General features: G+C 48.1%; 1 protein-coding gene across 1 annotated transcript in view; it reads left to right on the forward strand.

Moving 5' to 3' along the window:
• INTS3 (integrator complex subunit 3) overlaps positions 1-23,994 on the forward strand; it is a 45,382-nt gene that overhangs the window by 19,269 nt on the left and 2,119 nt on the right. Inside the window, exons 4-27 of the mRNA XM_012791227.3 lie at positions 107-220; positions 516-600; positions 1,920-1,986; positions 4,349-4,493; positions 5,480-5,609; positions 7,048-7,145; positions 8,899-9,090; positions 10,061-10,148; positions 10,639-10,718; positions 11,151-11,242; positions 11,604-11,710; positions 12,551-12,670; positions 13,050-13,179; positions 13,663-13,717; positions 13,963-14,066; positions 14,582-14,626; positions 14,827-14,946; positions 18,005-18,158; positions 19,208-19,276; positions 21,139-21,214; positions 21,619-21,732; positions 22,034-22,082; positions 23,142-23,309; positions 23,705-23,805. Of these exons, the coding sequence (XP_012646681.1) occupies positions 107-220; positions 516-600; positions 1,920-1,986; positions 4,349-4,493; positions 5,480-5,609; positions 7,048-7,145; positions 8,899-9,090; positions 10,061-10,148; positions 10,639-10,718; positions 11,151-11,242; positions 11,604-11,710; positions 12,551-12,670; positions 13,050-13,179; positions 13,663-13,717; positions 13,963-14,066; positions 14,582-14,626; positions 14,827-14,946; positions 18,005-18,158; positions 19,208-19,276; positions 21,139-21,214; positions 21,619-21,732; positions 22,034-22,082; positions 23,142-23,309; positions 23,705-23,805 (2,503 nt within the window). The remainder of the gene's footprint in view (positions 1-106; positions 221-515; positions 601-1,919; positions 1,987-4,348; positions 4,494-5,479; positions 5,610-7,047; positions 7,146-8,898; positions 9,091-10,060; positions 10,149-10,638; positions 10,719-11,150; positions 11,243-11,603; positions 11,711-12,550; positions 12,671-13,049; positions 13,180-13,662; positions 13,718-13,962; positions 14,067-14,581; positions 14,627-14,826; positions 14,947-18,004; positions 18,159-19,207; positions 19,277-21,138; positions 21,215-21,618; positions 21,733-22,033; positions 22,083-23,141; positions 23,310-23,704; positions 23,806-23,994) is intronic.

Here is a 23,994-nt window from a genome sequence, read left to right on the forward strand (position 1 = left end):
TGGTATTATTTAAGTTTAAGAAACTCAAGGGTGAGGGTGCACTACAGGTGGGGTCAGCAGCGTTATCCTCAGCCTGTTGGCTGCTCACAGACCTCATTTCTCACAGTGTTACCGTGACTTGGCTCTGGTGAGTCGTGATGGCATGAATATTGTCCTGAATAAAATCAACCAGATACTTATGGAGAAGTACCTGAAGTTGCAGGATACCTGCCGTACTCAGGTAAGGCCAGAAAGAAAAGAGAGGAATGATGCAGACCTTCTTGGAATGTTTACCTTTGGGGGGAGTTGAGGGAGGATGAGCTCAGCAGCATGGGGCCAGACAACTACCCAGGCCTGGCAGGTACCCCTTTTCTCCCTTCCAGGCCTCCCTTTCCTCTCTCTTACAGGGAAGGAAAGGAGGAATCGGGGCTAACACACTCCTACCCATGTACACCTGAGTTATAATGTGATTGAGTTAGCTCCTTTCTCAAACTCACAGGCCCTGCTCTTCATCTGTTTTTTCCTCTTTCCTTTAGTTGGTGTGGTTGGTTCGGGAACTAGTGAAGAGTGGGGTTCTGGGAGCCGATGGTGTGTGCATGACGTTTATGAAGCAAATAGCAGGTGAGTTTGATGGCAGGAGCATAAGGAAAAAAGGAGGGGAGCCCAGAGACTGACTATAGTCAATGGAGAATGTGCCTAAGGGCCTCAATCCCTGAGTTGCTTAGACTGTATTCTTCTGATACAGACATCTTCTGGCCACCTATGTTACAGAAAGAAATTGATTGAAAAACATAGGAGGTCTTTTGAAGCAATAAGTTTTGCCTCATTTTCTTCCTTGCCAAACCTAGAGCCTGACAGAATATTTGGCCTAATTTAGCCAGTCTTCACTTTGAGGCTTCACAGATATCAGATTAGGAAGGAATGAGGTGAGAAGTGAGAGCAAATAATTTGTTCCCATGTCATTATTCTTTATGAAACCTAGACGTCTTCCCTGGCTCCATCCCCATGTTCTGAACACTTGCTCACTAATAATAACATAACATCTAATTGGAGCCAGTCTGAGGGACAAACTATGTCACAGAACAGACCCTGACATTTAGGTTGTATTATCATCTTGGCATCAGTGACATCTGAGCCAATGAATATCCAAGAGGCTACTCCCAAGATTGCATGTGTTTGTTTAAAAATGACCCTGCCACTTTACCTCACCATTTGCCCATTGGGGCCTTGCTTCCTCTTTAGGATTTTATGTAACACTCATGCCACTGTTTTGGTGTGTATGAACCTTAATCTGTGTGATGTGTGACTATGTGAACATTGAATTTTTTAATTGGAACCTGAGGCAAGACATAGCATTGTGCTGGCTATTTTTATCCTCTCTCTTGGCACTTTCTTCACTGTTTGGCACTTCCAGCCCCCATTTCTTATCCCAAGAGTTTGGTCTGGCATTGTTGTGTGTTAATTCTGCCTTAGGACGTTCCATAGCAAGCACTGAAGACTATTAACTGGAAACAAGAAACTCTTGGCCAGTTGTGAGCCTGAGCATGGGACTTAGGATGTCCAGATGCTGGACTATGTCTGTTGCCAGCCACCTGTACCTCTCAGGCCCTCTCTGAGATACCATTCTTTCTTTCTAACTGTGGGTTTCTCATACAGTCCTTTTCAAGGGCCAGAGTGTTCCCACTCCAGCTCCCAATCTATGGAAAAGTAGCAGCTCTGGTTTCTGGAAAAATCCAGAACCTTCCCTTCTTTTTTCTCTGGAGGCAAAGGGGGAAACTTTAAAGCCTGGCAGAATAGAATGATATTTATTCCAGCATTTAGGACAACAGTGGTGGAATAACAGTTAGAGTGGACCAGCAGGATGGATGAAGAGATGTATTGGATTAGCTGAGTTGCTAATCAAAGCTACTCTGACTTTCTTTTTCCCCCTTTGAAATCAGGTGGAGATGTTACAGCCAAAAATATCTGGTTGGCAGAAAGTGTTCTGGATATCCTGACGGAGCAGAGGTAGAGTCCACCATGAAGGCTGGGGCAAGAGCCAGATAATGGCCATCAGGGGTTTGAGTGTGGGAAATTGGGATGGAGGGATTGTGTGGCCCAAGAACACCTTCAGTTAGAGAGGGGAAGGAAAGGGGAGGGAGAGACAAGTGTTTTGGTGGCAAGTGAAATAATTAATGCCATGGTGTGGCCCCATGGATGGAGGAATGGGAAAGAAGTCTTTGCTAAAATATCTCAGAGCCGCAGCAAAAACTGGTTTCATCTGATAAGAGTTTATTTTTGATGCAGACCTCCTTGGAATGTTTATCTTTGGGGGGAGTTGAGGGTGAATGAGCTCAGCAGCATGGGGCTAGCCAACTACCCAGGCCTGGCAGGTACCCCTTTTCTCCCTTCCAAGCCTCTCCATACAACCCATGCTGTTTTTGAAGTGGCATAGGGGGCAGTGGGCAGGAGGAGGTAATAGAGATCAGTGAATCCTGGTAGAGTTTGCACATAGAGCTTAGAGGCTCTGGTGGTATAGAGCCCATAAGCGGGACATATTGGGCTTTCTGGCTGATTCTTTTCCTCCCTCATCAAAATAAATGACAAGGATTTTTTTTTTTTTTTTCTTAATCTGTGATCCTTCTTTGCTCAACTAGAAATTTTAATGAGGATTGTTTCCTATCTGAACTTGTTTGGGGGTGAGGCATTTCCCTTGGCCTCAGTCTTCCTCTTGCTTGATTTCAGAGTCTCTTTCTGGGTTTGGACACTATAGAAGTCAACCAATTGAGAAGGCTAATAGTAGCCCTACTACTATATGCAGTTTAGAATGGATCTCCCATTATTCACTCTGGCTGTGTCCTGTGCTCTGCCCAAGCCTAAAGCCCTGCCAGGTCTGCTGTGCAGTGCCACCTAGTGGCATGCTCTGGTCATGGATGTGCAGCTACATGTGGGCCTGGAGCACTTGTTATTCTTATGGTTGCACTAGCACCTGCAATCCTAGCAGTCTTTTAACCAGTCTCTTCTCTCAGATCTCTGTGCCTTTTTAGTGTCCTGAGTCAGAGGGTCTCACTTTCATCTTTCTCTATCTCTTTATTACACCATTCTAGGATTCAGATGTATTCATTACTTCTGTTAGCAATCTTCCTAAAAAGCGATATTTCTTATTTTGTTCCTAGTACCAGATATCTCCTGTCCCCATACCTTAAAGCTGAGTTTCATGTCAAATAACAGTTAGATAACTGCCCCGCCTTTTCCCTACCCTCCAAACACCGAAACTCTTTTGGTGAAAGTGCCTAGAAGTTGAAAACTGTGTCTTCTTCTACAACCTCCTTCTCACTCCTTTCCAAGTGTTTCTAGGGCTGTGGAGTTAAAAGGTAGCAGGTGGGGGCAGGGAACCCTCCCCAGTGACCTTGGCTAGTGCTTTTATTTTGTGAAAGGAAAAGGCCAGAGTCTTTTAATTAGGTGGCCTGAGCACTTTTCCGGAATCAGGATGTTGCCTGATTGGATTAACTAAACTTCATGTTTTCTTACTCCACTTCCCTGCCCACCAGCAAGAGTGCCAAAGGCATTACAAACTATTTGCTTGGGGAGACAGCTTCCCAATTTTGGCACTTAGAGCATTAGAGTTTTGGGAATTTCCTTACTGTATCCTTGTCTCTACCCCTGTTAAAGCAGCAGGGAACAAATAATTCTTTCATTATACCCTTTTTCCCCAGGGAAATTATAAAACTCCTGGGAAGATGGGTTTTGCCATCCAGAATGGGGTTCTTTTCTTCAGATTGTGATTTAGGGCTGGTGACTTACTGGTGACTAGAGAGAGAGCCAGGGAAAAGTTTATGTCATGGTGGGCTGCTAATGACAAACAGATAACAGGACCAGTACAATATGTTCTAAAAACTTCAGGGTCCTGAAAGGGTCTTGGAAATCCCCAGAGGATTTTGCACCACATTCAAGAACTGTTACCGTAGGGACACTTAACGAAACTCGTCCCCTATAGTCTGAGCTGAGTAGAAGCTGTAGCTTACCTGTGTCTCACACATTTCTTGGCACATGACAGACACTCAGTAAATATTTGAATGAAGGAGTCACAAACAAAGTTATTTTATTCAAAACTAAGTAGTTATGTGACAAGTGGAAATTGCTTTCATTCAGCACTATCTTTATTGGGCACCTGGTAGAGAAAATTAGGAAGTTGTCCTTGCCTTAGCAGATTGATAGTCCAAGATTGATAATAGCAACATGAGTGAGCGAGCAAAAAACCAAAGGACCTACTCCCTGTGTCTAATGATCAAACATGTCTGAGGCACTGGAGCCACACCTGGGGCAGGGGTGAATTGCAGAGTGAGTGGGTCTAGATGGGGCGAGGTGCCAGTGTCTTCCCTCCCTTTAGGGAGTGGGTACTGAAGAGCAGCATCCTCATCGCCATGGCTGTTTACACATACCTCCGCCTCATCGTCGACCACCACGGGACCGCCCAGCTTCAGGCTCTGCGGCAGAAGGAAGTGGACTTCTGCATCTCACTGCTTCGGGAGCGGGTGAGGGTGTTGGACAAAACAGCATGGGGAAGTGAGACTCAAGATGGGATTACCTCTATAGGTTTTTCTTCTTTTTTTGCTTTTTTCCCTAGTCTCAGCCAAGCATGCACCTTTAGGTTTTGTGCAGCTGGGTCAGGAATGCCTTGTTAGAGATGGAAGTACTCCAAGATCTAGTGTTTTTCATTGTTAGGCAGGTGAGGGTAGGGCTGGGGAATCAGTATGGAACAGCCCTAGTTCCTAGAAATGCTACCCGTTATGCTGGCATCCCAGGGATTTTCCTGGTCAGCTTCATGAACACTATTGTACAACAGGCAGTAGCTGTCCTTTTGGACTCACCATTACATTATCCCCCCACCTACCCTCCTGGGTAATTCCCATATTCAAGTGGGATTTTGAATTGTCCACTATCAGATCTCCTAAGAAAGATATCTTAGAGCTGTGTTAACATGGTAGCCACTGGCCACATGTGGTGATTTAAATTAAAATTAATGTTATATAAAACTTTAAAATTCAGTTTCTTAGTTGCATTAGCCACATATTGCTAATGGGTTTTGTCTGAACTGCACAGGTATAGACATTTCTGTTACCACAGAATTGGACCCACTCTATGGACTCTATTGAACTCTATTGGACAGGATGAACTTTGGAATAGTCTGGGGCTCAATTTGCCCGTCCCCTTCTATTGGAATCTTAGTCTCCCATGAACTGGATCGAAACAGTTCTGGGTAAGGGGAGTAGGTTAATGTGAAAGCCAGCAGGGCTTCAGCACTTCCCATTAACCTCTCATTCTTGTTATCAGTCTCCAGCTTCCAGCTCTTTTCCCCTAAATAGCTAGGAGCCAATCCTTTGGTTCCAGAAGAAATCATATAGTCCCTTCAACCCTCTTTCCTTCCCTCCTGAGAACATGTTGTTCCTTTATCCTCCCTCCAGCAGGTAAACAATCCATGTTTTTATTTTCTGTCCTGTTCCTTCTCCTCCCCATCAAGTTCATGGAATGTTTGATGATTGGTCGAGACCTTGTAAGACTACTCCAGAATGTTGCTAGGATACCAGAATTTGAACTGCTTTGGAAAGATATTATCCATAACCCTCAGGCCTTGAGTCCTCAGTTCACAGGTAAGTAAGGGCCTGGTCATCATAGCCTTGAGAGGTGGGAGGTCAATGTATATGTCCTGCCTGAATCAAGAAGGTAGAGGTTGAGCTGTACCCAGTGGCTCATACCTGTAATTCCAGTGACTTGAAAGGGTGAGGCAGGAGAATCACTTGAGCCCAGGTGTTCGGGACCAGACTGGACTACATAGCAAGATCCTGTGTCTTAGAAAAAATAGGTAGAGTTTGGTAGGTAGGAGTCTGGTTATCATATAGAAAGCTTGGGACAGGGTAGGCTTTGCCAAGTACAGCTGGATGGGGGCAGAGGTGCAGAACAATTCATGTGGTTCTTAGACATCCCCTATTTGGCAGATTCCAGTTGTCATTACTACCAAGAAAAAAGTAAGACAGAGCACTGTGATCCTCCTCCTCCCCTCCGGCAGCTCCTTGGCTCAGGAGGTGAGCCAATGACCAGCTTCTAACTTTGCTGAGTCCAGCAGGGGAGTCAGAGGTCAACTCGTGAGACTGAGTCAGCAGAGGGGCTGGAAATAATCTTATAAGAGAAGACTCCTCCCTGGGAGAAGTCCTGCTTCTAATTCCAAGGATCCAGCTTGGCCAAAATCTTTGGGGGAGAGAAAGAGTCTCTGTGTACCTAACTTTGACAAGGTCCTTTTCATAAGCCCTTCCTTTCCCAGGGTCCTGATGTGGTCTGAACAATAACTGTACAGCTTTGCTCCCCACCCCATCTCCAGCACACACTTGCATGTGTGTGCATGCACATATACAAACTAAAAGCAATTGTCCAGGACCTGGGAAGTCAGGAAAGAAGAGAGGAAAGTGCTGGGCCTACCTTATATTGAACATGTATTAAGTTGCTTTGAGTACCTCCTCTGTGTTAGGCACACATATGTTAACTCATTTAGTCTTCAGGATAGCCCAGTAAGATGAGTATTTTACTTTCCATGTTTATAAACTGAGGGTTAAAGAGATTAAGTAATTTGCCCAAGGCTACACAGCTAGTAAATGACAAAGGCACAATTTGAATCCAGGTTTTTCTGACTCCAGAGCTTGTGCTCATACCAGAATACCACATTGATCCTGATCTTTTGATAGGACCATCAGGAACAGGAAGAGAGGCTACAGTTTCCCATGTTATTCCCTTAACTTTGCAACCTATTGCCAACTGGAATCATGTGGGTAGGGGGCTCTGGAAGGCCAACAGAAGAAGGGAATTAATGTAGGTGGGGCCTAGGGATGGTGGATGGTTGGAGCAGAACACACAGATGCTGGTTAGAATCCCCACTTGCACCTATGCTTGATTTCCCTTGGTCTTGTCTTATTAATAGAATTTACCCATGATCAAGATCATGGGCCATCAGTACCTGGCCAAGTTTCACCACCTGTCTTCCATTCCTTCTGGTTCTCAGGCTTCTTTCTTTTCTCTTCCCTTCCACATTTGGTTCAGGTATCCTGCAGCTTCTTCAGTCAAGAACGTCCCGAAAATTCCTAGCATGTCGTCTAACCCCAGACATGGAGACTAAGCTCCTCTTCATGACATCCCGGGTAAGCTGACCCATTGCAGCAGGAAGAGGAGATGCAGGTGCTAGCTGGGCTTCTTGCTTGAGTCTGTGGATCTGTTACCATTGTGCACCACTCTATAGTGGAGTGGTGGCTAAGTGGGTGCCCCTGATCTGTCTGGGTGCTGGCTGCTTTCCTTTGTTCATTCTGTGCCTACACACTGGGCATGGTGCTAAGAATTGGGAGTACAGTGTTGAACAAGAGAGATACAATTCCAGCTCTTATGACACTTTTAATCTGTCTAAAACAGTAATTAAACCAGTACTTATATACAAATATCATTTAGAAGTGTGAAATGTGCTATAAAAGGGTAGAGTGTTCATTGTAGGAAAATCCACAGTTGCTCCAGGAAAACCATGAGCTCTCAGGAAGAGGCTATGGCCTTTTGGTTTCCAAACATGGCTGAATTAGGACAGAATTATCTGAGAAACATGTTAAAAGTGCAGTTTCCTGAGTCCCACTCTTTCAGAGAATCTGATTGAGGAGTCTGTGTTTTTGTTGTTGTTGTTGTTGTTGTTGTTGAGATAGGGTCTCACTCTGTAGCCTGAGCTAGAGTGCCGTGGCGTCAGCCTAGCTCACAGCAACCTCAAACTCCTGGCTCAAGCAATCCTTCTGCCTCAGCCTCCCAGGTAGCTGGGACTACAGGCATGCGCTACCATGCCCAGCTAATTTTTTTAATATATTTTTAGTTGTCCAGCTAATTTCTTTCTATTTTTTTTAGTAGAGATGGGGTCTCGCTCTTGGTCAGGCTGGTTTCGAACTCCTAAGCTCAAACGATCCACCTGCATTGGCCTCCCAGAGTGCTAGGATTACAGGCATGAGCCACAGCGCCCAGCCAGGAATCTGTGTTTTTAGCAAACTTCCCAGGCAATTCCTTACAATCAGTCTGGCTTTAGGAAACTGCTGCCCTAGCCAGCTTTCAGTTTCCCAAGTCATGCAGAACTGTCTAGATCTGTGCTGTCCCATTTGGTAGCCATGTGTTGCAATTTAAATTTAAGTTAGTAAAATAAAATTAAAAATTCAGTATCTCAGTCACAATAGCTGCATTTCAAGTGCTCAATAGCCACCATCATTGCAAAAATGTTCTGTTTGACAGTATTGGTATAGAGGTATCTTTTTGTTTATTTTGTTACCCTTTTGCTCTATTTTGGTTGATTTCTTCTGACAGATGGGGGATAGAAGAGGAAGACTAGATCTTTTTCCTTATTTGGTATTACTGTTTGTAACCATTTAGGGTCTGTTTGGGGGAAGAACTAGCTGCAAGAGGGTTTGTTGAGTCTATGCCTTGGATAATGGTTCTGTTAGGTTGCTCAGCAGCAGGAATCTCTCAGTGCTGAGTGGTGAACAGGCTCAGCTCTCATCCTTGAGGAACATTCCTTGCTGTTCACCAGTGGCTCAAGAAAATGAGAAAAGATTATGCTTATGACTGGAGAATCAGTACCAGGAGTAAGGAGCCAAAAGTGGACGACAATTGCAGTTGGGGGTAAATAAAGTATCAGCTTAGTGGCAGAAATGAATGTGCCACTGGCATGTGCAAGGCAAACTAGAAACTGTCAGGATGCTCTTAAATTAGGAAGTCCTCCCAAAAGAGGGGAAACTGGAGAGACAGTATGAGCTAATGAATATGCTTTGGGAAGAAATGGAGGTCTAAGTCAATGCTAGAGTTGAATGTTGCTTGTTATCCTCTGTTCAGGGACCCCACCCTTCCTTCTAAGTTTCTTTTTCCAACTTCTCCTAGGTACGGTTTGGTCAACAAAAGCGATATCAGGATTGGTTCCAGCGCCAGTACCTGTCAACTCCAGATAGTCAGTCTCTGCGCTGTGACCTCATTCGCTACATCTGTGGGGTAGTCCACCCTTCTAATGAAGTACTGAGTTCAGATATCTTGCCTCGGTGGGCCATCATTGGTTGGCTCCTGACAACATGCACGGTGAGGGGCTGGGCCACGGGGCAGAGGATATTAGGTGGTGAAGGGTGCCACTTCCTTCGTGTTCCCCATATTTCCATGCTTCTTCCTCACTACAGGCCTATCTCACCCCTAAAGGCCTCTTTTTCACTGTGGTTCTCTTGAATGCATTGGCCTTTGGCCCCACTTCCCTTTGAGTCTCTAGAAATTTACTTATACTCATTATTTCCCACCTGGGTTTGGGGTTGAACAGGTTCTATCGCCAACCTCCAAAGCTTGGATTTCTGAGGGATTCCTGCCTTTTTCGTTTTAGCTTCCAGGAACTACATAATGGCTATTCCTCTGAATTGTTCCTTTCTTAATTCAGAGCTTGCAGTCTTTAGGCCCTCACCTCCATGCCTTTTGGCATCAGCTTGGATACTTCCCTTCTCTGTAGTAAATCTGCAGTGGAGCCATTTCCTTCCCAGCATTTCCCTCCCTGTGCCTGGGGTGGGAAACTGTCCATTCTCTGGCATCTGGCTGCCCCCTGACCTCTTCTGACAGGGTTACTCCTCCCCCATCTGACTAGGTCTTTGGAATGTGCTGATTCAGATATGACAACAGCCTGTTCCTAAGGGGTCTCTTCTTCAGGAATGTGCTGGGGGAGCCCAGCAAGGGCAGCCCAGGGGGGTGGTCTGAGTGTTGCCTCAGCTCAGGGGTGATCGGTGGACTCTCAGCATAAGGGTTCTCTTTTATGGGGCTCAGAGATGTGTACTCCTGAGTATATGAAGAACCCAGGCCAGTCCCCATCCTCTCGGTTGGTAAGGCTGCTTACTTACACTCAGATGTAACACAGACCCAGGTGTCCCTCACCCCGTGGGCATTCCACCCTGTTTCATTAGGAACTGACTTTCATAGATGAGGCAGCTAAATGGGCCCTGGAATCTGCCTTGGGCCTTGGAAGGGAGCTGGTTGATGAAACTAGCCCTCTTTTTCTTTCTCCTCTCTTTTCCAGTCAAATGTTGCTGCCTCTAATGCCAAGCTGGCTTTGTTTTACGACTGGCTGTTCTTTAGTCCAGACAAGGATAGCATTATGAACATAGGTATGTGACTGAGACCAGGCAGTGCCACTTCCCCATCCCCCAAGTCCCCACTGCCTTGTCTTAGTGATAGCAGTCATAAATCTCAGGGCAGCGTGGAGTGGAGGCAGCTTATCTGGGAGCATTTCCGTTGTTCTTCATCAGTTCTCCCTTGACCTAGAAGAATTGCTTTGATGAGGCTGAGCAGTCACTTCGCCCCTCTCACCACAGCCTTAGGCTTGAGCTGTGGGATGTCCTAGGCAGAGGAAAGGCTATACCATGTCCTGCTTTTCCTCTCCTACTACCTCCCTTCTCCACACCAAGTACTAGGGGCAAGAAGGGAGGTAAGGGGTAAGAGCTGTTTGCGGGGCTGTCTGCTTTTGGGTGTGCTCAGTGGGAATGGGAGGAATAGACACAGCATCCCCAGAGCTGTTCATGTATATTAGCATCCGATCTTATGTAGTTGGAAACAGACTCTCTGATGTGGGGGGCCCTTTAATTCCACCTTGTCCAGAACCGGCTATCCTGGTCATGCATCACTCCATGAAGCCTCACCCAGCCATCACTGCCACACTCCTGGACTTCATGTGCCGCGTAAGTGCCCCAGCTCTCTTTTCTCCCCATGCCCGGACGAGCAGAATTAAGTGTATCCCCCTCATCTCCCAGTGAATGAGTCTTCTCAGCGCCCTTGACTGTGGGAGCAGAAGTGGCCATGGGTCCTGTCCCCTCAGTGAATGCTTCCCTTCCATATTCCCACTGTCTCCAGTGGGTCTTCCCATGTTTCCATGGGGTTTCTCAACTACAGGGACTATGACTCCTGGTAGAATCTCGTCTCCTTGAGGAGCAGCCAGGTCCAGTAAGAGTCTCCCATATTAGTGGCCCGGAATGGTCAGAAACACCATCCTCTCTGCAGCCTTACTCCCCAGTGTCCCCTGATCAAACCAAAGCAGCTTTTTAGATCTGGTTCAGCAGAACACTGGATAAAGCGTCCTGTGCTCATTTTCTCCTCCCATTCTTCCCTTCCAGATTATTCCCAACTTCTATCCACCACTGGAGGGCCACGTGCGGCAAGGTGTCTTTTCCTCCCTCAACCACATTGTGGAGAAACGGGTCTTGGCGTAAGAAGTTTGGGGGTGGGGTGGGGAGGTTGTTTTCCCATTTTTCATGAGGTCCAGTCACCTGTAGGTCAGGTGCATCCAGATACTGCCATACCACTGCTGGCCTTTTTCCTTGACATGTGTAAAAAGTACCAATTCCGCCTCAGGCTGCTGGGTATATGTCCTCCTGACTTAGAGGAATTTCTTTCGTGCCACCTTATTTACCAAGGGCTTCAAATGCCTTCATGCTCCATGTTGACTCCTTCCGATAATCTGAGTATGGCCTAGTTATACAGATTGGGTTTAGACCTATCTCGTTAACTCCGCGATGAGCTAGAAGTGAGGGGCTCTGATGCTGACCTTCATTTGTGTTCCCCATTAGACACCTGGCTCCCCTGTTTGACAATCCTAAATTGGATAAGGAGCTGCGGGCAATGCTGAGAGAGAAGTTTCCTGAATTCTGCAGCTCACCATCTCCACCTGTGGAAGGTATGGAGCCCTCCCCTTCCATCACCTGTGTCAAAGCAGGGACACACCATCCAAGGCTCTCAGACCAGAGTCCTGTTTAGGATGTTGTCCCTGTGCAGTTTTCCACCTCTGTGACACTGCCCATCACAGCCTTTCCTTCCCTAATTTTTCTGCTTATTCATTTTTGTGTTGTCTCTCTTGGTTCTCTCTCTTCATCTAATCTTATCTGACTTTTGCTCATCTTTCTTGCTCTCTTAACTTTAATTTTTTTCTCTTATTAACCCCTTCTCAGGAGATAAAAGCCTTTCTTGTAATGTTTGTTTATCTCACTTTAACTTTGCCTGTCTCTTTTCTCTGTCGAGCTCTTGGCCCTGGCCCCTGATGAGAGGTTGTCATGTTAGGTCTCAAATCTTGCTTCTAATTCCAGACTGCCATCTCCCCACCACACGTTTTTGTTTTGGGATAAGACCTTAAGCCAAGCAGTACATCTCAACTTGTTTTTATTTATTTATTTTTTTATGGAACTTCATTTGTCAATAAAGGCCTTTAGCTAAGTGGTACATCCCAACTTGGTTTAAAATTAAAGAATACTTGGGACTATCCCTGGTCTTACTCTAGTCACTAATTCTGAGGTGAGCATACAGCAGTCATGTTCTGTGCTGTTCTTATTCCTGGCAGCATCCCCCTGTAGGTCATGGAGGGTTGTGAGGACAAGAGGTTTGTCCTTCTAGGGTCAGTAATCCACTTAGGTCATAAACTCCTTATTCTTCCACTTGCCCTCCAATCTCCCTTCCCAGAAGCATGGGACATGCTAGAGGACACGGGAGGCCATCAAATGCCTTTTCTTTCTTTACTCCCAAGTTAAAATTGAGGAGCCAGTTTCCATGGAGATGGACAACCATATGTCGGATAAGGATGAGAGTTGCTACGACAACGCGGAGGCAGCCTTCAGTGACGACGAGGAGGATCTCAATAGCAAAGGTGAGGCTACCAACAATGGCTCATTCAGGCTTGTGTCAACCCAGAGAGACCAATTTGTAGTAGCAGCCTCTCTACAACCTTCCTATCACCTTTGCCCTGTGAGTTAAAGTTTTGTTAATAGGTTTACTGGATGAGACTCCGAGTGCAGAGCCCTGTACTCAACACTGAGGGCAGGAAGGAAAAAGAAGTGGTTCCTGCACTTTTTTGCTTGTAAGAGCTAGGACGTGTGCACACTCAGGGAGATGCTTTAGGCACTCACACAACATTGAGTACACAGGTGCACACTTAGGGCATGTGAGGAAGGGACAGATGGTTTAGGGGACTGTCTGTGTTGCTAGCATCTGGGCAAACTGACTTCTCTCCCAAATGACTACCTCAGGAAAGAAGAGAGAGTTTCGCTTCCACCCTATCAAGGAGACAGTCGTGGAGGAGCCTGTTGATATCACCCCTTACCTTGACCAGTTGGATGAGTCCCTAAGGGACAAAGTACTCCAGCTACAGAAGGGGAGGTAGGTGCAGACCTCACTCTCCACCTAAGGAGGTCCAGCCCCAGGCTGTCTACCTGGTGCTTGGTAGGTGTGGCAGGATGGTGGAGGCTGGAGGAAAATGTGATGGGAGTGTGTGGAGAGGTAGTTGAAGCTTTCTGAGGTTATTTTTCTGCAGTTTGCCTTCAAGGGTATGGGCCGGGGGTGGGGTAGCCTCGCTCCCTAACACCTCGGGTTCCCACTCCATAGATTCTGGGGAGAAGAGCCTCTGAGAACCAAAGCAGGGTTGCTGGGGATTTCCCCTTTCTTTGGGCCTCTGCCCAAGAGCAGCAAATTCTGCCCTACAGCCTCCCCCAACCCCCAAGCTGGGATTTTACACAGAGCTCTTTGTTTTGTCTTTGTGCATGTTGTGCATGTGAGTGTGTTTGTGTGCACTGTTCTGGGTGTGTGTCCTGCCCTCTGCTATCATTTATGTCCCTGGGATTTCCTCTCACTTCTGTCCTGCAGTGATACGGAGGCCCAGTGTGAGGTCATGCAGGAAATTGTGGACCAGGTCCTGGAGGTGAGGAGGAACCCAGCCCCTTAGGGAGGAAGCAGCCCAGCCTGCTCAGCATAGAGCTCCCCATGCAGACATCTCCTTGGGACACTGACTCTGTCCTTCTCCCTCCCCACATGGGTTCCCTCTGATGGGGGTGGGGAGCTTGCTGATCCTAGAGGTGGAAATGTGAATTCCAAGGCTGTGGGATAGTGGGAGCAGGAAGGCTTGGGTCTAGGTAGTGATATTCCTTCCCTTGTCTCACCACCCAGGAAGACTTTGACTCGGAGCAGCTGTCTGTCCTTGCTTCCTGCCTGCAGGAGCTCTTCAAGGCCCACTTTCGAGGGGAAGTGCTGCCTGAGGAGATTACCGAGGAGTAAGGCTCATCTTCCCTAACCCCCCTAACTCAGGAGCCAGAGTGTTCTCTTTTAGTCCGGATCCAAGATGCTCTTTGCCATGAACTTAAGAAAAATAACCTATTCACTTAGTGTTTTTATTCTTATATGTACTGCTTCATTTAAACAAGGGTTTATTTTTGCCTACTCAACACCATGTATACTAAGAGGTACACACTCCCTTTGCTTCAACCCCTACTGCTGGGCCCAGTAGCCCCAACCTTTGCTGAATCATGTGGGATTGGACCCTGGACTGGACTCTCTTCCTGAAGGGCAAGAGTCTCACCTTCAATGAGGATGACAACCTCAAATTGTGATTCCATGTTAGGAACCTGTTTTCTCTGTTACTAAGCCTCTGGAGCAGCAGAAAGTTTGCCTTTGGGGTAGGAAAGGAGCAGGCTGGCATCTGGTCTTAAGCTGGTCCTCTATAATATCTGCCTGCAGCCCACCTCCTCTCCCCTCATGTGGACTCTCATATGTAACCTTCCTCTTGTAGGTCCCTGGAGGAGTCTGTAGGAAAGCCTCTCTACCTAATATTTAGGTAAGCACCCAACTGTAGGAGATGTCACACTGTCCTCTGTCTTCCCTGACAGCACACTGTGCGCTCATCCTGGGGTAGAGGGGCCCCTTTCCAGGAATGAGGTATACAGTGGGCACAGAGCCCATGCCACCCCAGAAGCTCCATAGGAGAGTCTGCCATAGGTAAAGCTCTGCTCCTCTCCTCTCCCCCTTGTCCTCCAGGAACCTATGCCAGATGCAGGAAGACAACAGCAGCTTCTCTCTGCTTCTGGACCTTCTCTCTGAGCTATATCAGAAGCAGCCCAAGATTGGCTACCACCTGCTCTACTACCTGAGGGCCAGGTGGGTATATCCCCACAGTTCCTGTCTCCTCCTACACACTGACTTTCCCACCCTTGGCTGTCATTACCAGGGCCTTCCATGTATTTGCTGGTTTTTGTTTGTTTGTTTTTTAATAATAGCTATATATAAAATTCACCCTTTTAAAGTACACAATTCAGTAGTACATTCACAAAGTTGTACAACTATCACTAATGTTTAACTGATGGGATCAATCTAACTTACATCACCCTAAAAAGAAACCCCATACCCATTAGCAGTCCCGTTCCCATTCTTCCCTTGACCTAGCAACCACTGATCTGCCCTCTGTCTCTGTAGATTTACTTATTCTGGACATTTCAGATAAATGGATCAAACAATGTGTGATCTTTTGTGACTCACTTTTTTCACCTAACATAATGTTTTTTGTTTGTTTGTTTGAGACAGAGTCTCACTCTGTTGGGCCGGGCTAGAGTGCTGTGGCGTCAGCCTAGCTCACAGCAACCTCAAACTCCTGGGCTCAAGCAATCCTCCTGCCTCAGCCTCCCGAATAGCTGGTACTACAGGCATGCACCACAATGCCCACCGAATTTTTTTCATATATATATATATATATATATATATATATATATATTTTTTTTTTTTTTTAGTTGTATAGTTAATTTCTTTCTATTTTTTTAGTAGAGACGGGATCTCACTCTTGCTCAGGCTGGTCTTGAACTCCTGAGCTCAAAGGGTCCTCCTGCCTCGGCTTCCTAGAGTGCTAGGATTACAGGCTTGAGCCACCATGCCCAGCCTCTTCATTCCTTTTTATGGCCAAGTACTATTCCACTGTATGGATACACCACATTTTGTTTATCTATTTGTCTGTTGGTGGACATTTGGGTTGTTTCCACTTTTTTGCTATCGCAGGTGGAGACGCTGTGAACATTCATGTACAAGTTTTTGTGTGGATATATGTTTTCAGTTGTCTTGGGTAAATACCTAGGAGTGGAATTGCTGGATCATGCAGAAAAATCTGTTTTTACACTGGCAGGGAACTGCAAAACTGTTTTCCAGTGTGGCTGCAGCTACTTTTACATCCCCGCCAGCCACATGTGAGAGTTCTGATTACTCCACATGCTCCCCAGCACTTGTTATTATCTGGCTTTTTCTCCTGTAGTCTCTGTGCTTTTTTTTTTTTTTTTTTTAATTGTCTGACTTTTTGACTCCAACTATCCTAGTGGATGTGAAATGGAATCTCATTGTGGTTTTAGTTTGTATTTCCCTGATGGCTAATGATGTTGAGCATTTTTTCATGCATTTATTGGCCATTTGTATATTCCCTTTGGAGAAATGTCTATTCAAATCCTTTCCCATTTTTAATTTGGTTATTTGTCTTTTTATTGTTGACTATTGTTTTTTTTTTTTAAGACAGAGTCTCCCCTTGTTGCCCAGGATAGAGTGAGTGCTGTGGCGTCAGCCTAGCTCACAGCAACCTCAAACTCTTGGGCTCAAGCAGTCCTTCTGCCTCTCAGCCTCCCAAGTAGCTGAGACTACAGGCATGCGCCACCATGCCCGGTTAATTTTTTCTATATATATATTAGTTGGCCAATTAATTTCTTTGTATTTATAGTAGAGACGGGGTCTCGCTCTTGCTGAGGCTGGTTTCAAATTCCTGACCTCGAACAATCCGCCCGCCTCAGCCTCCCAGAGTGCTAGGATTACAGGCGTGAGCCACTGCGCCCAGCCTATTGTTGACTTTTATAAGAGTTTTTTTTTTTTTTTTTTTTTTTTTGAGACAGAGTCTCGCTTTGTTGCCCAGGCTAGAGTGCTGTGGCGTCAGCCTAGCTCACAACAACCTCAAACTCCTGGGCTCACGCCATCCTCCTGCCTCAGCCTCCCAAGTAGCTGGGACTACAGGCATGTGCCACCATGCCCGGCTAATTTTTTTTTTCTATATATATTAGTTGGCCAATTAATTTCTTTCTATTTATAGTAGAGACGGGGTCTCGCTCTTGCTCAGGCTGGTTTCGAACTCCTGACCTCGAGCAATCCTCCTGCCTCGGCCTCCCAGAGTGCTAGGATTACAGGCGTGAGCCACCACGCCTGGCCTATAAGAGTTATTTATATATTCTGGATACAAGTCCTTTATCAGATACATGATTTGCAAATATTTTCCCCCATTCTGTGGATTGTCTTCATTTTTTTTTTGTTTTTTGTTTTTTCCAACACCAGGACAAGGGCATATCTTCACTTTTTTGATGGCATCCTTTGGATCACAAGAGTGTTAAGTTTTTATGAAGTCAAATTTATGTTTTTTTTCTTTTGTCACATGTGCTTTCGATGTCATGAAGGTTTATTCCTATGTTTTCTCTAAGAGAACGTAGTTTTAGTTCTGTGGCTTTGGTTCTTACTTTTAGGCCTATAAACCATTTTGAGTTTTTTGTATGGTGTGAGGTGTTATTGCCCTCATGGTTAGAGCCCAGAAAGCAAGAGAGAAAGCCTGACCTGAGCCCACTTTTCTTGGCGCTCATCAGTCAGTAGCTTCACTCATTGTGGTCAGAGCCCTATCTGGAGCACTGGGGAAGCATGGGGAGAAAGAGGAGTGTCTCAGGCCGGGCGCGATGGCTCAAGCCTGTAATCCTAGCACACTGGGAGGCCGAGGCGGGAGGATTGCTTGAGCCTAAGAGTTTGAGACCAGCCTGAGCAAGAGCAAGACCCTGTCTCTACAAAAAATAGAAAAATTAGCTAGGCGTTATGGCACGTGCCTGTAGTCCCATCTACTCAGGAGGCTAGGGTAGGAGTATTGCTTGAGCCCAAGAATTTGAGGTTGCATTAAGCTACAGTGATGTCACTACACTCTACGTGGGGTGACAGAATGAGACTTTGTCTCAAAAAAAAGAAAAAAAAAGAAAAAATTGAGTGTCTCCTGGTTCCCATAAGTTGTCAAGCCCTTGGGGACGGTGACAGGGAGAAACATGAGACAGATGCACATCTAGAGTGGATAGGCAATTCCAGAGTGAGAGCCTACTTCAAGGGTGTTTGAAGGTGGGTGCTGGGATGAGGCTGCTGGCTTAGGCCTATCTGGTCTTGTGTGTAGCAAAGCTGCTGCGGGGAAGATGAACCTGTACGAGTCATTTGCCCAGGCCACTCAGCTGGGCGACCTGCACACATGCCTAATGATGGACATGAAGGCCTGCCAGGAGGACGACGTGCGGCTACTGTGCCACCTCACACCCTCCATCTACACAGAGGTTGGTGCCTCCATCCGTATCCGTGCTGGGGAGTGGGGGCAGCAGTGCAGGGGCTCACGGGAGACTGCCCACCTCAGTGTATACTCTGAGCATCATCTACAACCCTAGCCTTCCTTTGCCCACCCCTGCTAACTTTGGTAGACCATTGCTTCCTATACCATAACTGTCCCCTCCTTCTATCTCTCTTTATTCAAAGTTTAAAATTTTCTAAGACTCTCAGAATTATAATCCTTTGGTTTAACTGTGTTGTGAGTGGAGACCTGGGCCTATATACTTGGCTTCTCAAGTTGGGCCCCATCATCTGGACCCATGACCGGTCCTCTAAATCAGATCCTCGTTCATATATCCCAAGCCCTCTTGCTCTCTGATGGCTCGCCCTTGCAGTCTCTCTACTGGTTCCCAAAGGTAAGGGTTTCTGTCATGGAGACTGACTCTCATTCCCCTGGTTCACTTAAACTCTTCTCTAGGAACTGGGATGCAGGAGGTATCAGCTCTTACTCCTTTTGGTAGAATTTCTCAGAAGAAGGAAATGAGGACCCAGGGTGTGGGCACATTAGGAGGAACTGTGATCTCAGCCCAGCAGTGGAGGGAAGAGGGGTGCAGATGCCAGACACAAGGCACTTCCCTTTCCCTGCTCCCCGTCTCTAGATGTGGCCCTGCCTACCCGGCACAGCCCTCCCACCCCTAGACACTCTACACCTTCTGTTTTTTGGCTGAGGGTCAGCACAGGTTGGGTTTCTTGGCTGCCACTCCCACACAGAACCAGCCCTCGTGTCCAGTCCTTTCAGCTCTGGCTTTATCTCTGTATGGCTCCCTGTTCCTTTCCTTACACACATAGTGTAAACACATAAATAACAACAGTTGGGGTCTTCAAGTTTTTCAAATCTTTCAGCTTCATAGCTGTTGGATCTCTGTTTAGGGGGTTATATTAGACCCTGTGTCTGGCTGACATACTCAGACCCTGAGCATGTGATAAGGAAGAAAAATGGGTTATGAGATGAAAGCTAAGCAGTCCACCCTGGAGTCTTCCTCTCTCTTTTTCTACCCAGTTTCCAGATGAAACCCTGAGGAGCGGAGAGCTGCTGAACATGATCGTGGCTGTTATCGACTCTGCACAGGTACACATGGAGCCTTTTTTTTTTTTTTTTGAGACAGGGTCTCACTTTGTTGCCCAGGCTAGAGTGAGTGCCGTGGCGTCAGCCCAGCTCACAGCAACCTCAAACTCCTGGGCTCAAGCAATCCTACTGCCTCAGCCTCCCAAGTAGCTGGGACTACAGGCATGCGCTACCATGCCCGGCTAATTTTTTCTCTCTATATTAGTTGGCCGATTAATTTCTTTCCATTTATAGTAGAGACGGGGTCTCGCTCTTGCTTAGGCTGGTTTGGAACTCCTGACCTCGAGCTATCCTCCCGCCTCGGCCTCCCAGAGTGCTAGGATTACAGGTGTGAGCTACTACGCCCGGCCCACATGGAGCCTTGACATCCCCAGAGAGGCCCAGAAGGCAGGACTGGGGAAGTCAGGACCTCTGCTTTGTCTGCAGGCTTGCAGACAGGGAGCCCATGCTCCCAGGCACTCTGCTCCTGTTGTAGGTGTGTGCACCTTTGGCTGTAGCAACTGGGAAGGAAAGTGGGTCCCAAGGGTGGCAGGTGAACCCTATCTAGAGTTTCCCTTATTCTCCATATTCTTTGGGCATTCTTGTTTCCATAGGGAAAGCTGAGGGGATTGTTTATTTAGCTTTCAACTGTATGCCTTTCCCTTGGCTTAGAATGAAAATGGTCAGACCATTTCTACTTAACCTTTCTACCACGCATAGGTCCCCAAGAGGCTGTAGCTTTGCTTGGGTCCATCTCAGGCCTAAACAGAGGTCCTAGTTCTCTGTTCTCCTTTTCTCCACTCAGTTCCCATTCATAAAAGAGGAAGCCCAGGCCAGGTGTAGCGGCTTATGCCTGTAATTCTAGCACTTTGGGAGGCCAAGGTGAGAAGATCACTTGAGCCCAGGAGTTTGAGACTAGCCTGGGCAACATGGTAAGACCCCATGTCTATAAAAAATAAAAAAATTAGTTGGAGGCCGGGCGCTGTGGCTCACGCCTGTAATCCTAGCTCTTGGGAGGCCGAGGCAGGCGGATTGCTCAAGGTCAGGAGTTCAAAACCAGCCTGAGCAAGAGCGAGACCCCGTCTCTACTATAAATAGAAAGAAATTAATTGGCCAACTGATATATATATAAAAAAAAATTAGCCGGGCATGGTGGCGCATGCCTGTAGTCCCAGCTACCCGGGAGGCTGAGGCAGAAGGATCACTCGAGCCCAGGAGTTTGAGGTTGCTGTGAGCTAGGCTGACGCCACGGCACTCACTCTAGCCTGGGCAACAAAGCGAGACTCTGTCTCAAAAAAAAAAAAAAAAAAAAAAAATTAGTTGGGTGTGGCAGCATGTGCCTATAGTCTCAGGTACCCAGGAGGCTGAGGCAGGAGGATCGCTTGAGCCTAGGAGTTTGAGGTTGCTATGAGCTAGGCTGACACTACTGTACTCTAGCCTAGACGACAAAGTGAGACCCTGTCTCAAAAAAAAAAAAAAAAAGACGAAGTCTAGCACTCAAGGGTCCTTCCTTTGCTTTCCCCCTGCCCATACCTGTGCTGAGAGCCCAGCCTCCCGGGATCCTTCCCTCCTCCTCAGGCCCAGACTAAAGCCAGGTAGAGAAGTTCCCTGTTTTCCCTCTGCTATCAGGATGTGGGGGATTGTTTTCCACAACTATTTTTGCCCAAAATAAGCCTATGGCTCCCATACAGACCTGGTGTTACCTTACCAGCCCCTTCATCCTCCAGAGACTGCAGCATTCATCATGTGCCGTCTCGTCCCCATCCCTTTAAACTAGGTTTTCACTTCCTCTTGAGTTATTCCCTTATTCACCCTCCTCTTCCCTCCATACTAGCTTCCTGGCCTTTTTAAGGGCTCATGGGTTCTGCCTTCTTCCACCTCCTTAGCTGCAGGAGCTGGTCTGCCATGTGATGATGGGGAACCTGGTCATGTTTCGAAAAGACTCAGTCCTCAACATACTCAGTAAGTGACCAAACCTCTTAGGTACCTGAGAGGAGACAGGAGTGGGGTGTCAGCCATGTGTGCTTTTCACCATCCGAAAAGCTGACTCTGGGGCTGGGAAGTTAAGGGGTGGCAGCACCCTGCTGTGTGGCCTTGGGCAGTGTCCCTCTGGGTCTGTTTCTTGCTCTGTTAATTGGAAGGACTTACCTTGCCCCTCCAACCTCGGGGCTCGTGGGAGTACAGAAGCTGTGAGAAGACTGGAAATCAGTGTTGTGTGGGAAGGGAAAGGGTCTAGATTTAGGGACACTGTCCCTGCCTCTGTATCATTGTCCCATCCCTGCTTGGGGTGCTGCTAGTCAGTGGACTAGCCGTGCGCGCGTGTGTGTGTGTGATGGGGAGAGAGATGTTTGTCCTGTCTCTTGCAGTTCAGAGCCTGGACTGGGAAACCTTTGAGCAATATTGTGCCTGGCAGCTCTTCCTGGCCCACAACATCCCCCTGGAGACCATAATCCCCATCCTGCAGCACCTCAAATACAAGGGTGAGTAGGGTTGTGGGTTGGAGGCAAGTAGGAGAGGACATGACCTGTCCAGCTGGGGCTCTGGCCAAGCCCAGATCCACTGCCCCCTTCCCTACCACAGTGCACCAGGGCAGGGCCACGGTGAGCCAGGACTGCACAGGGGCTTGCGCGGCCCAGGGACTAGATAGGAGTGGGGTCGGGGCTTCCTCCCGGCTCCTGGTTGAAGACTGTCCTTGCTCCTCCAGTGGCTGTTGGTTGGGGAATGAGAAAGGTGCCCGGGTTCCTTCCCGGAGTCATACATTGCCCTCTCCTTCCCTCACAGAGCACCCAGAGGCCCTGTCCTGCCTCCTGCTTCAGCTCCGAAGAGAGAAGTGAGTTCTACCCCAGGGGCTCTTTAGCCTTCAGTCCCGACATACAAGAGATACTGTGGTATAAAGGGCTTCTGTCCTGCTCCTTTTGCTGTGTTTTTTTCCTGTCGTTGACATCTGCTTATTTTGCCCTTCCCCCAGTAGGTCTTACAAATAAGCAGCTCCCCCGGGATCTGGGCTTCCTCTCAACATACCCCCCTGCCCACCAGGAGCTGCCCTTGGAGGTGGGGAGGTGGGGACCGGACATCCCTGTTTCCTGCTGCCACAGCAGTTCTAATCCCTGGTGGCTCCTGCTCCCCTCCCCCATGCTACTGCAAGCTGCCACGTGTCTAATCTAAGAGGAGGAAGGGTCAGAGTAGAGGGATCACACACTGTCCTCTCCTCTACCTACACAGAGCAGAGCCGGCTGAACCCACTGTGCTCCCTGCCAGGGTGGGTGTAGAGGGGAGAGCGCAGAAGACCCCCTTTCCCATCACAGGCGCTGTAGCAGCCTCCCCAGATAAATGGAACCACAGCTGTGTATCTTTTCCTTCCTACCTTTTGCCTTCCTTCCACCTTCTCTCCCCTCTCGCCCAAGAGACTGGAAATGGTGCAGTGTCTTGGAGGCAGTGGGAAGGCGGAGAGCTGTGGGCTGTGGCTTCAGAGCCCTCTCTCCTGCCCCTTCCTTAAGCTGGATTCCAGGCTGGCCCACAGCTCCGGCAGGGCAGGGGTAGGGACACGCACACACCACGTGATTGTCTTTTTGCCTCCCCGGCCCATTTCCTGACAGTTCTGGGGGGCGTGGGGAGATTTGGTGGTCCTCCTTCCCAACACACACGCACACACACCTTCTACCACCAGGGAAACTGAAGAGTCTCACTTCTCATCTCCTGGCTTCCGCAGAGGATGAAACCAGGCATTTCTTGGCCCAAAGGGAAGAGGGAGAGGGATGTGAGAGTAGGAAGCTGCAGTGGGGCTCGGGTGGAGGGGGTGGGGAGGGCGGCATTTGGGAAGTAAGAGTGGGAGGGATCGAGCAGTCCCTGAGGCTGCTTTGCGAGCGGCACCCGGCACCTTGCCCCATAGGCCCAGCGAGGAGATGGTGAAGATGGTGCTGAGCCGGCCCTGCCACCCTGACGACCAGTTCACCACCAGCATCCTGCGGCACTGGTGCATGAAGCACGACGAGCTGCTGGCCGAGCACATCAAGTCCTTGCTCATCAAGAACAACAGCCTCCCTCGAAAGAGACAGAGGTGGGGCATGGTCCCTGTCAACCCTCCAGGCAGGGCTGCTCACATTTCCTGCCCACTGTCAACAGGCCATTACCAGGGCAGTCTGCAGTGACTGCTGCCCTGTGACAGTGGGGGGGGGGGTCCATTGCAGTTCCAGCCTGGTTTGTTGGTGACATCTAGTGGTCTGAAGCCACACGGCATGCAGTACCGCCATGGCAGGGCTTCCATGTTCTGTGCACATCTCCCTTACCCCAACCTAGCCCACAAAGCCTGCCTGTCCTCCTCCCTGTATGGGTTGCCTCTGCCTTACAGGGGGACGCTGGTGTGGGGTAGAGGACCCTGGTGGGCTGGAGGGTGTCTCCATTCCTGGAACCCTCCCCCCGGCTCAGATTCTGACTCTATTCCTTCCTTCACAGCCTGAGGAGCTCTAGCAGCAAGCTCGCCCAGCTGACTCTGGAGCAGATCCTGGAGCACCTGGATAACCTGCGGCTCAACCTGACCAACACCAAGCAGAACTGTATGCTTCCCAGCCCTCCCCGAGTCTAGTGTGTGGGCTGCCCCGGCTCAGACCACCTGGGGCCACGCTGGGGTCAGGGGCACGACACCCAGGGACAAAACCCAAACTCTTTGGATAAAACCTTTGGGTACTATTGAGTAAGCTCCCAGACATCTGATTGTTTTTCCTCTCCTGCTCTCCCTTTCTTCT

The sequence above is a fragment of the Microcebus murinus genome, chromosome 2 (genome assembly GCF_040939455.1).
Source record: "Microcebus murinus isolate Inina chromosome 2, M.murinus_Inina_mat1.0, whole genome shotgun sequence".
Classification (NCBI taxonomy): domain Eukaryota; kingdom Metazoa; phylum Chordata; class Mammalia; order Primates; family Cheirogaleidae; genus Microcebus; species Microcebus murinus.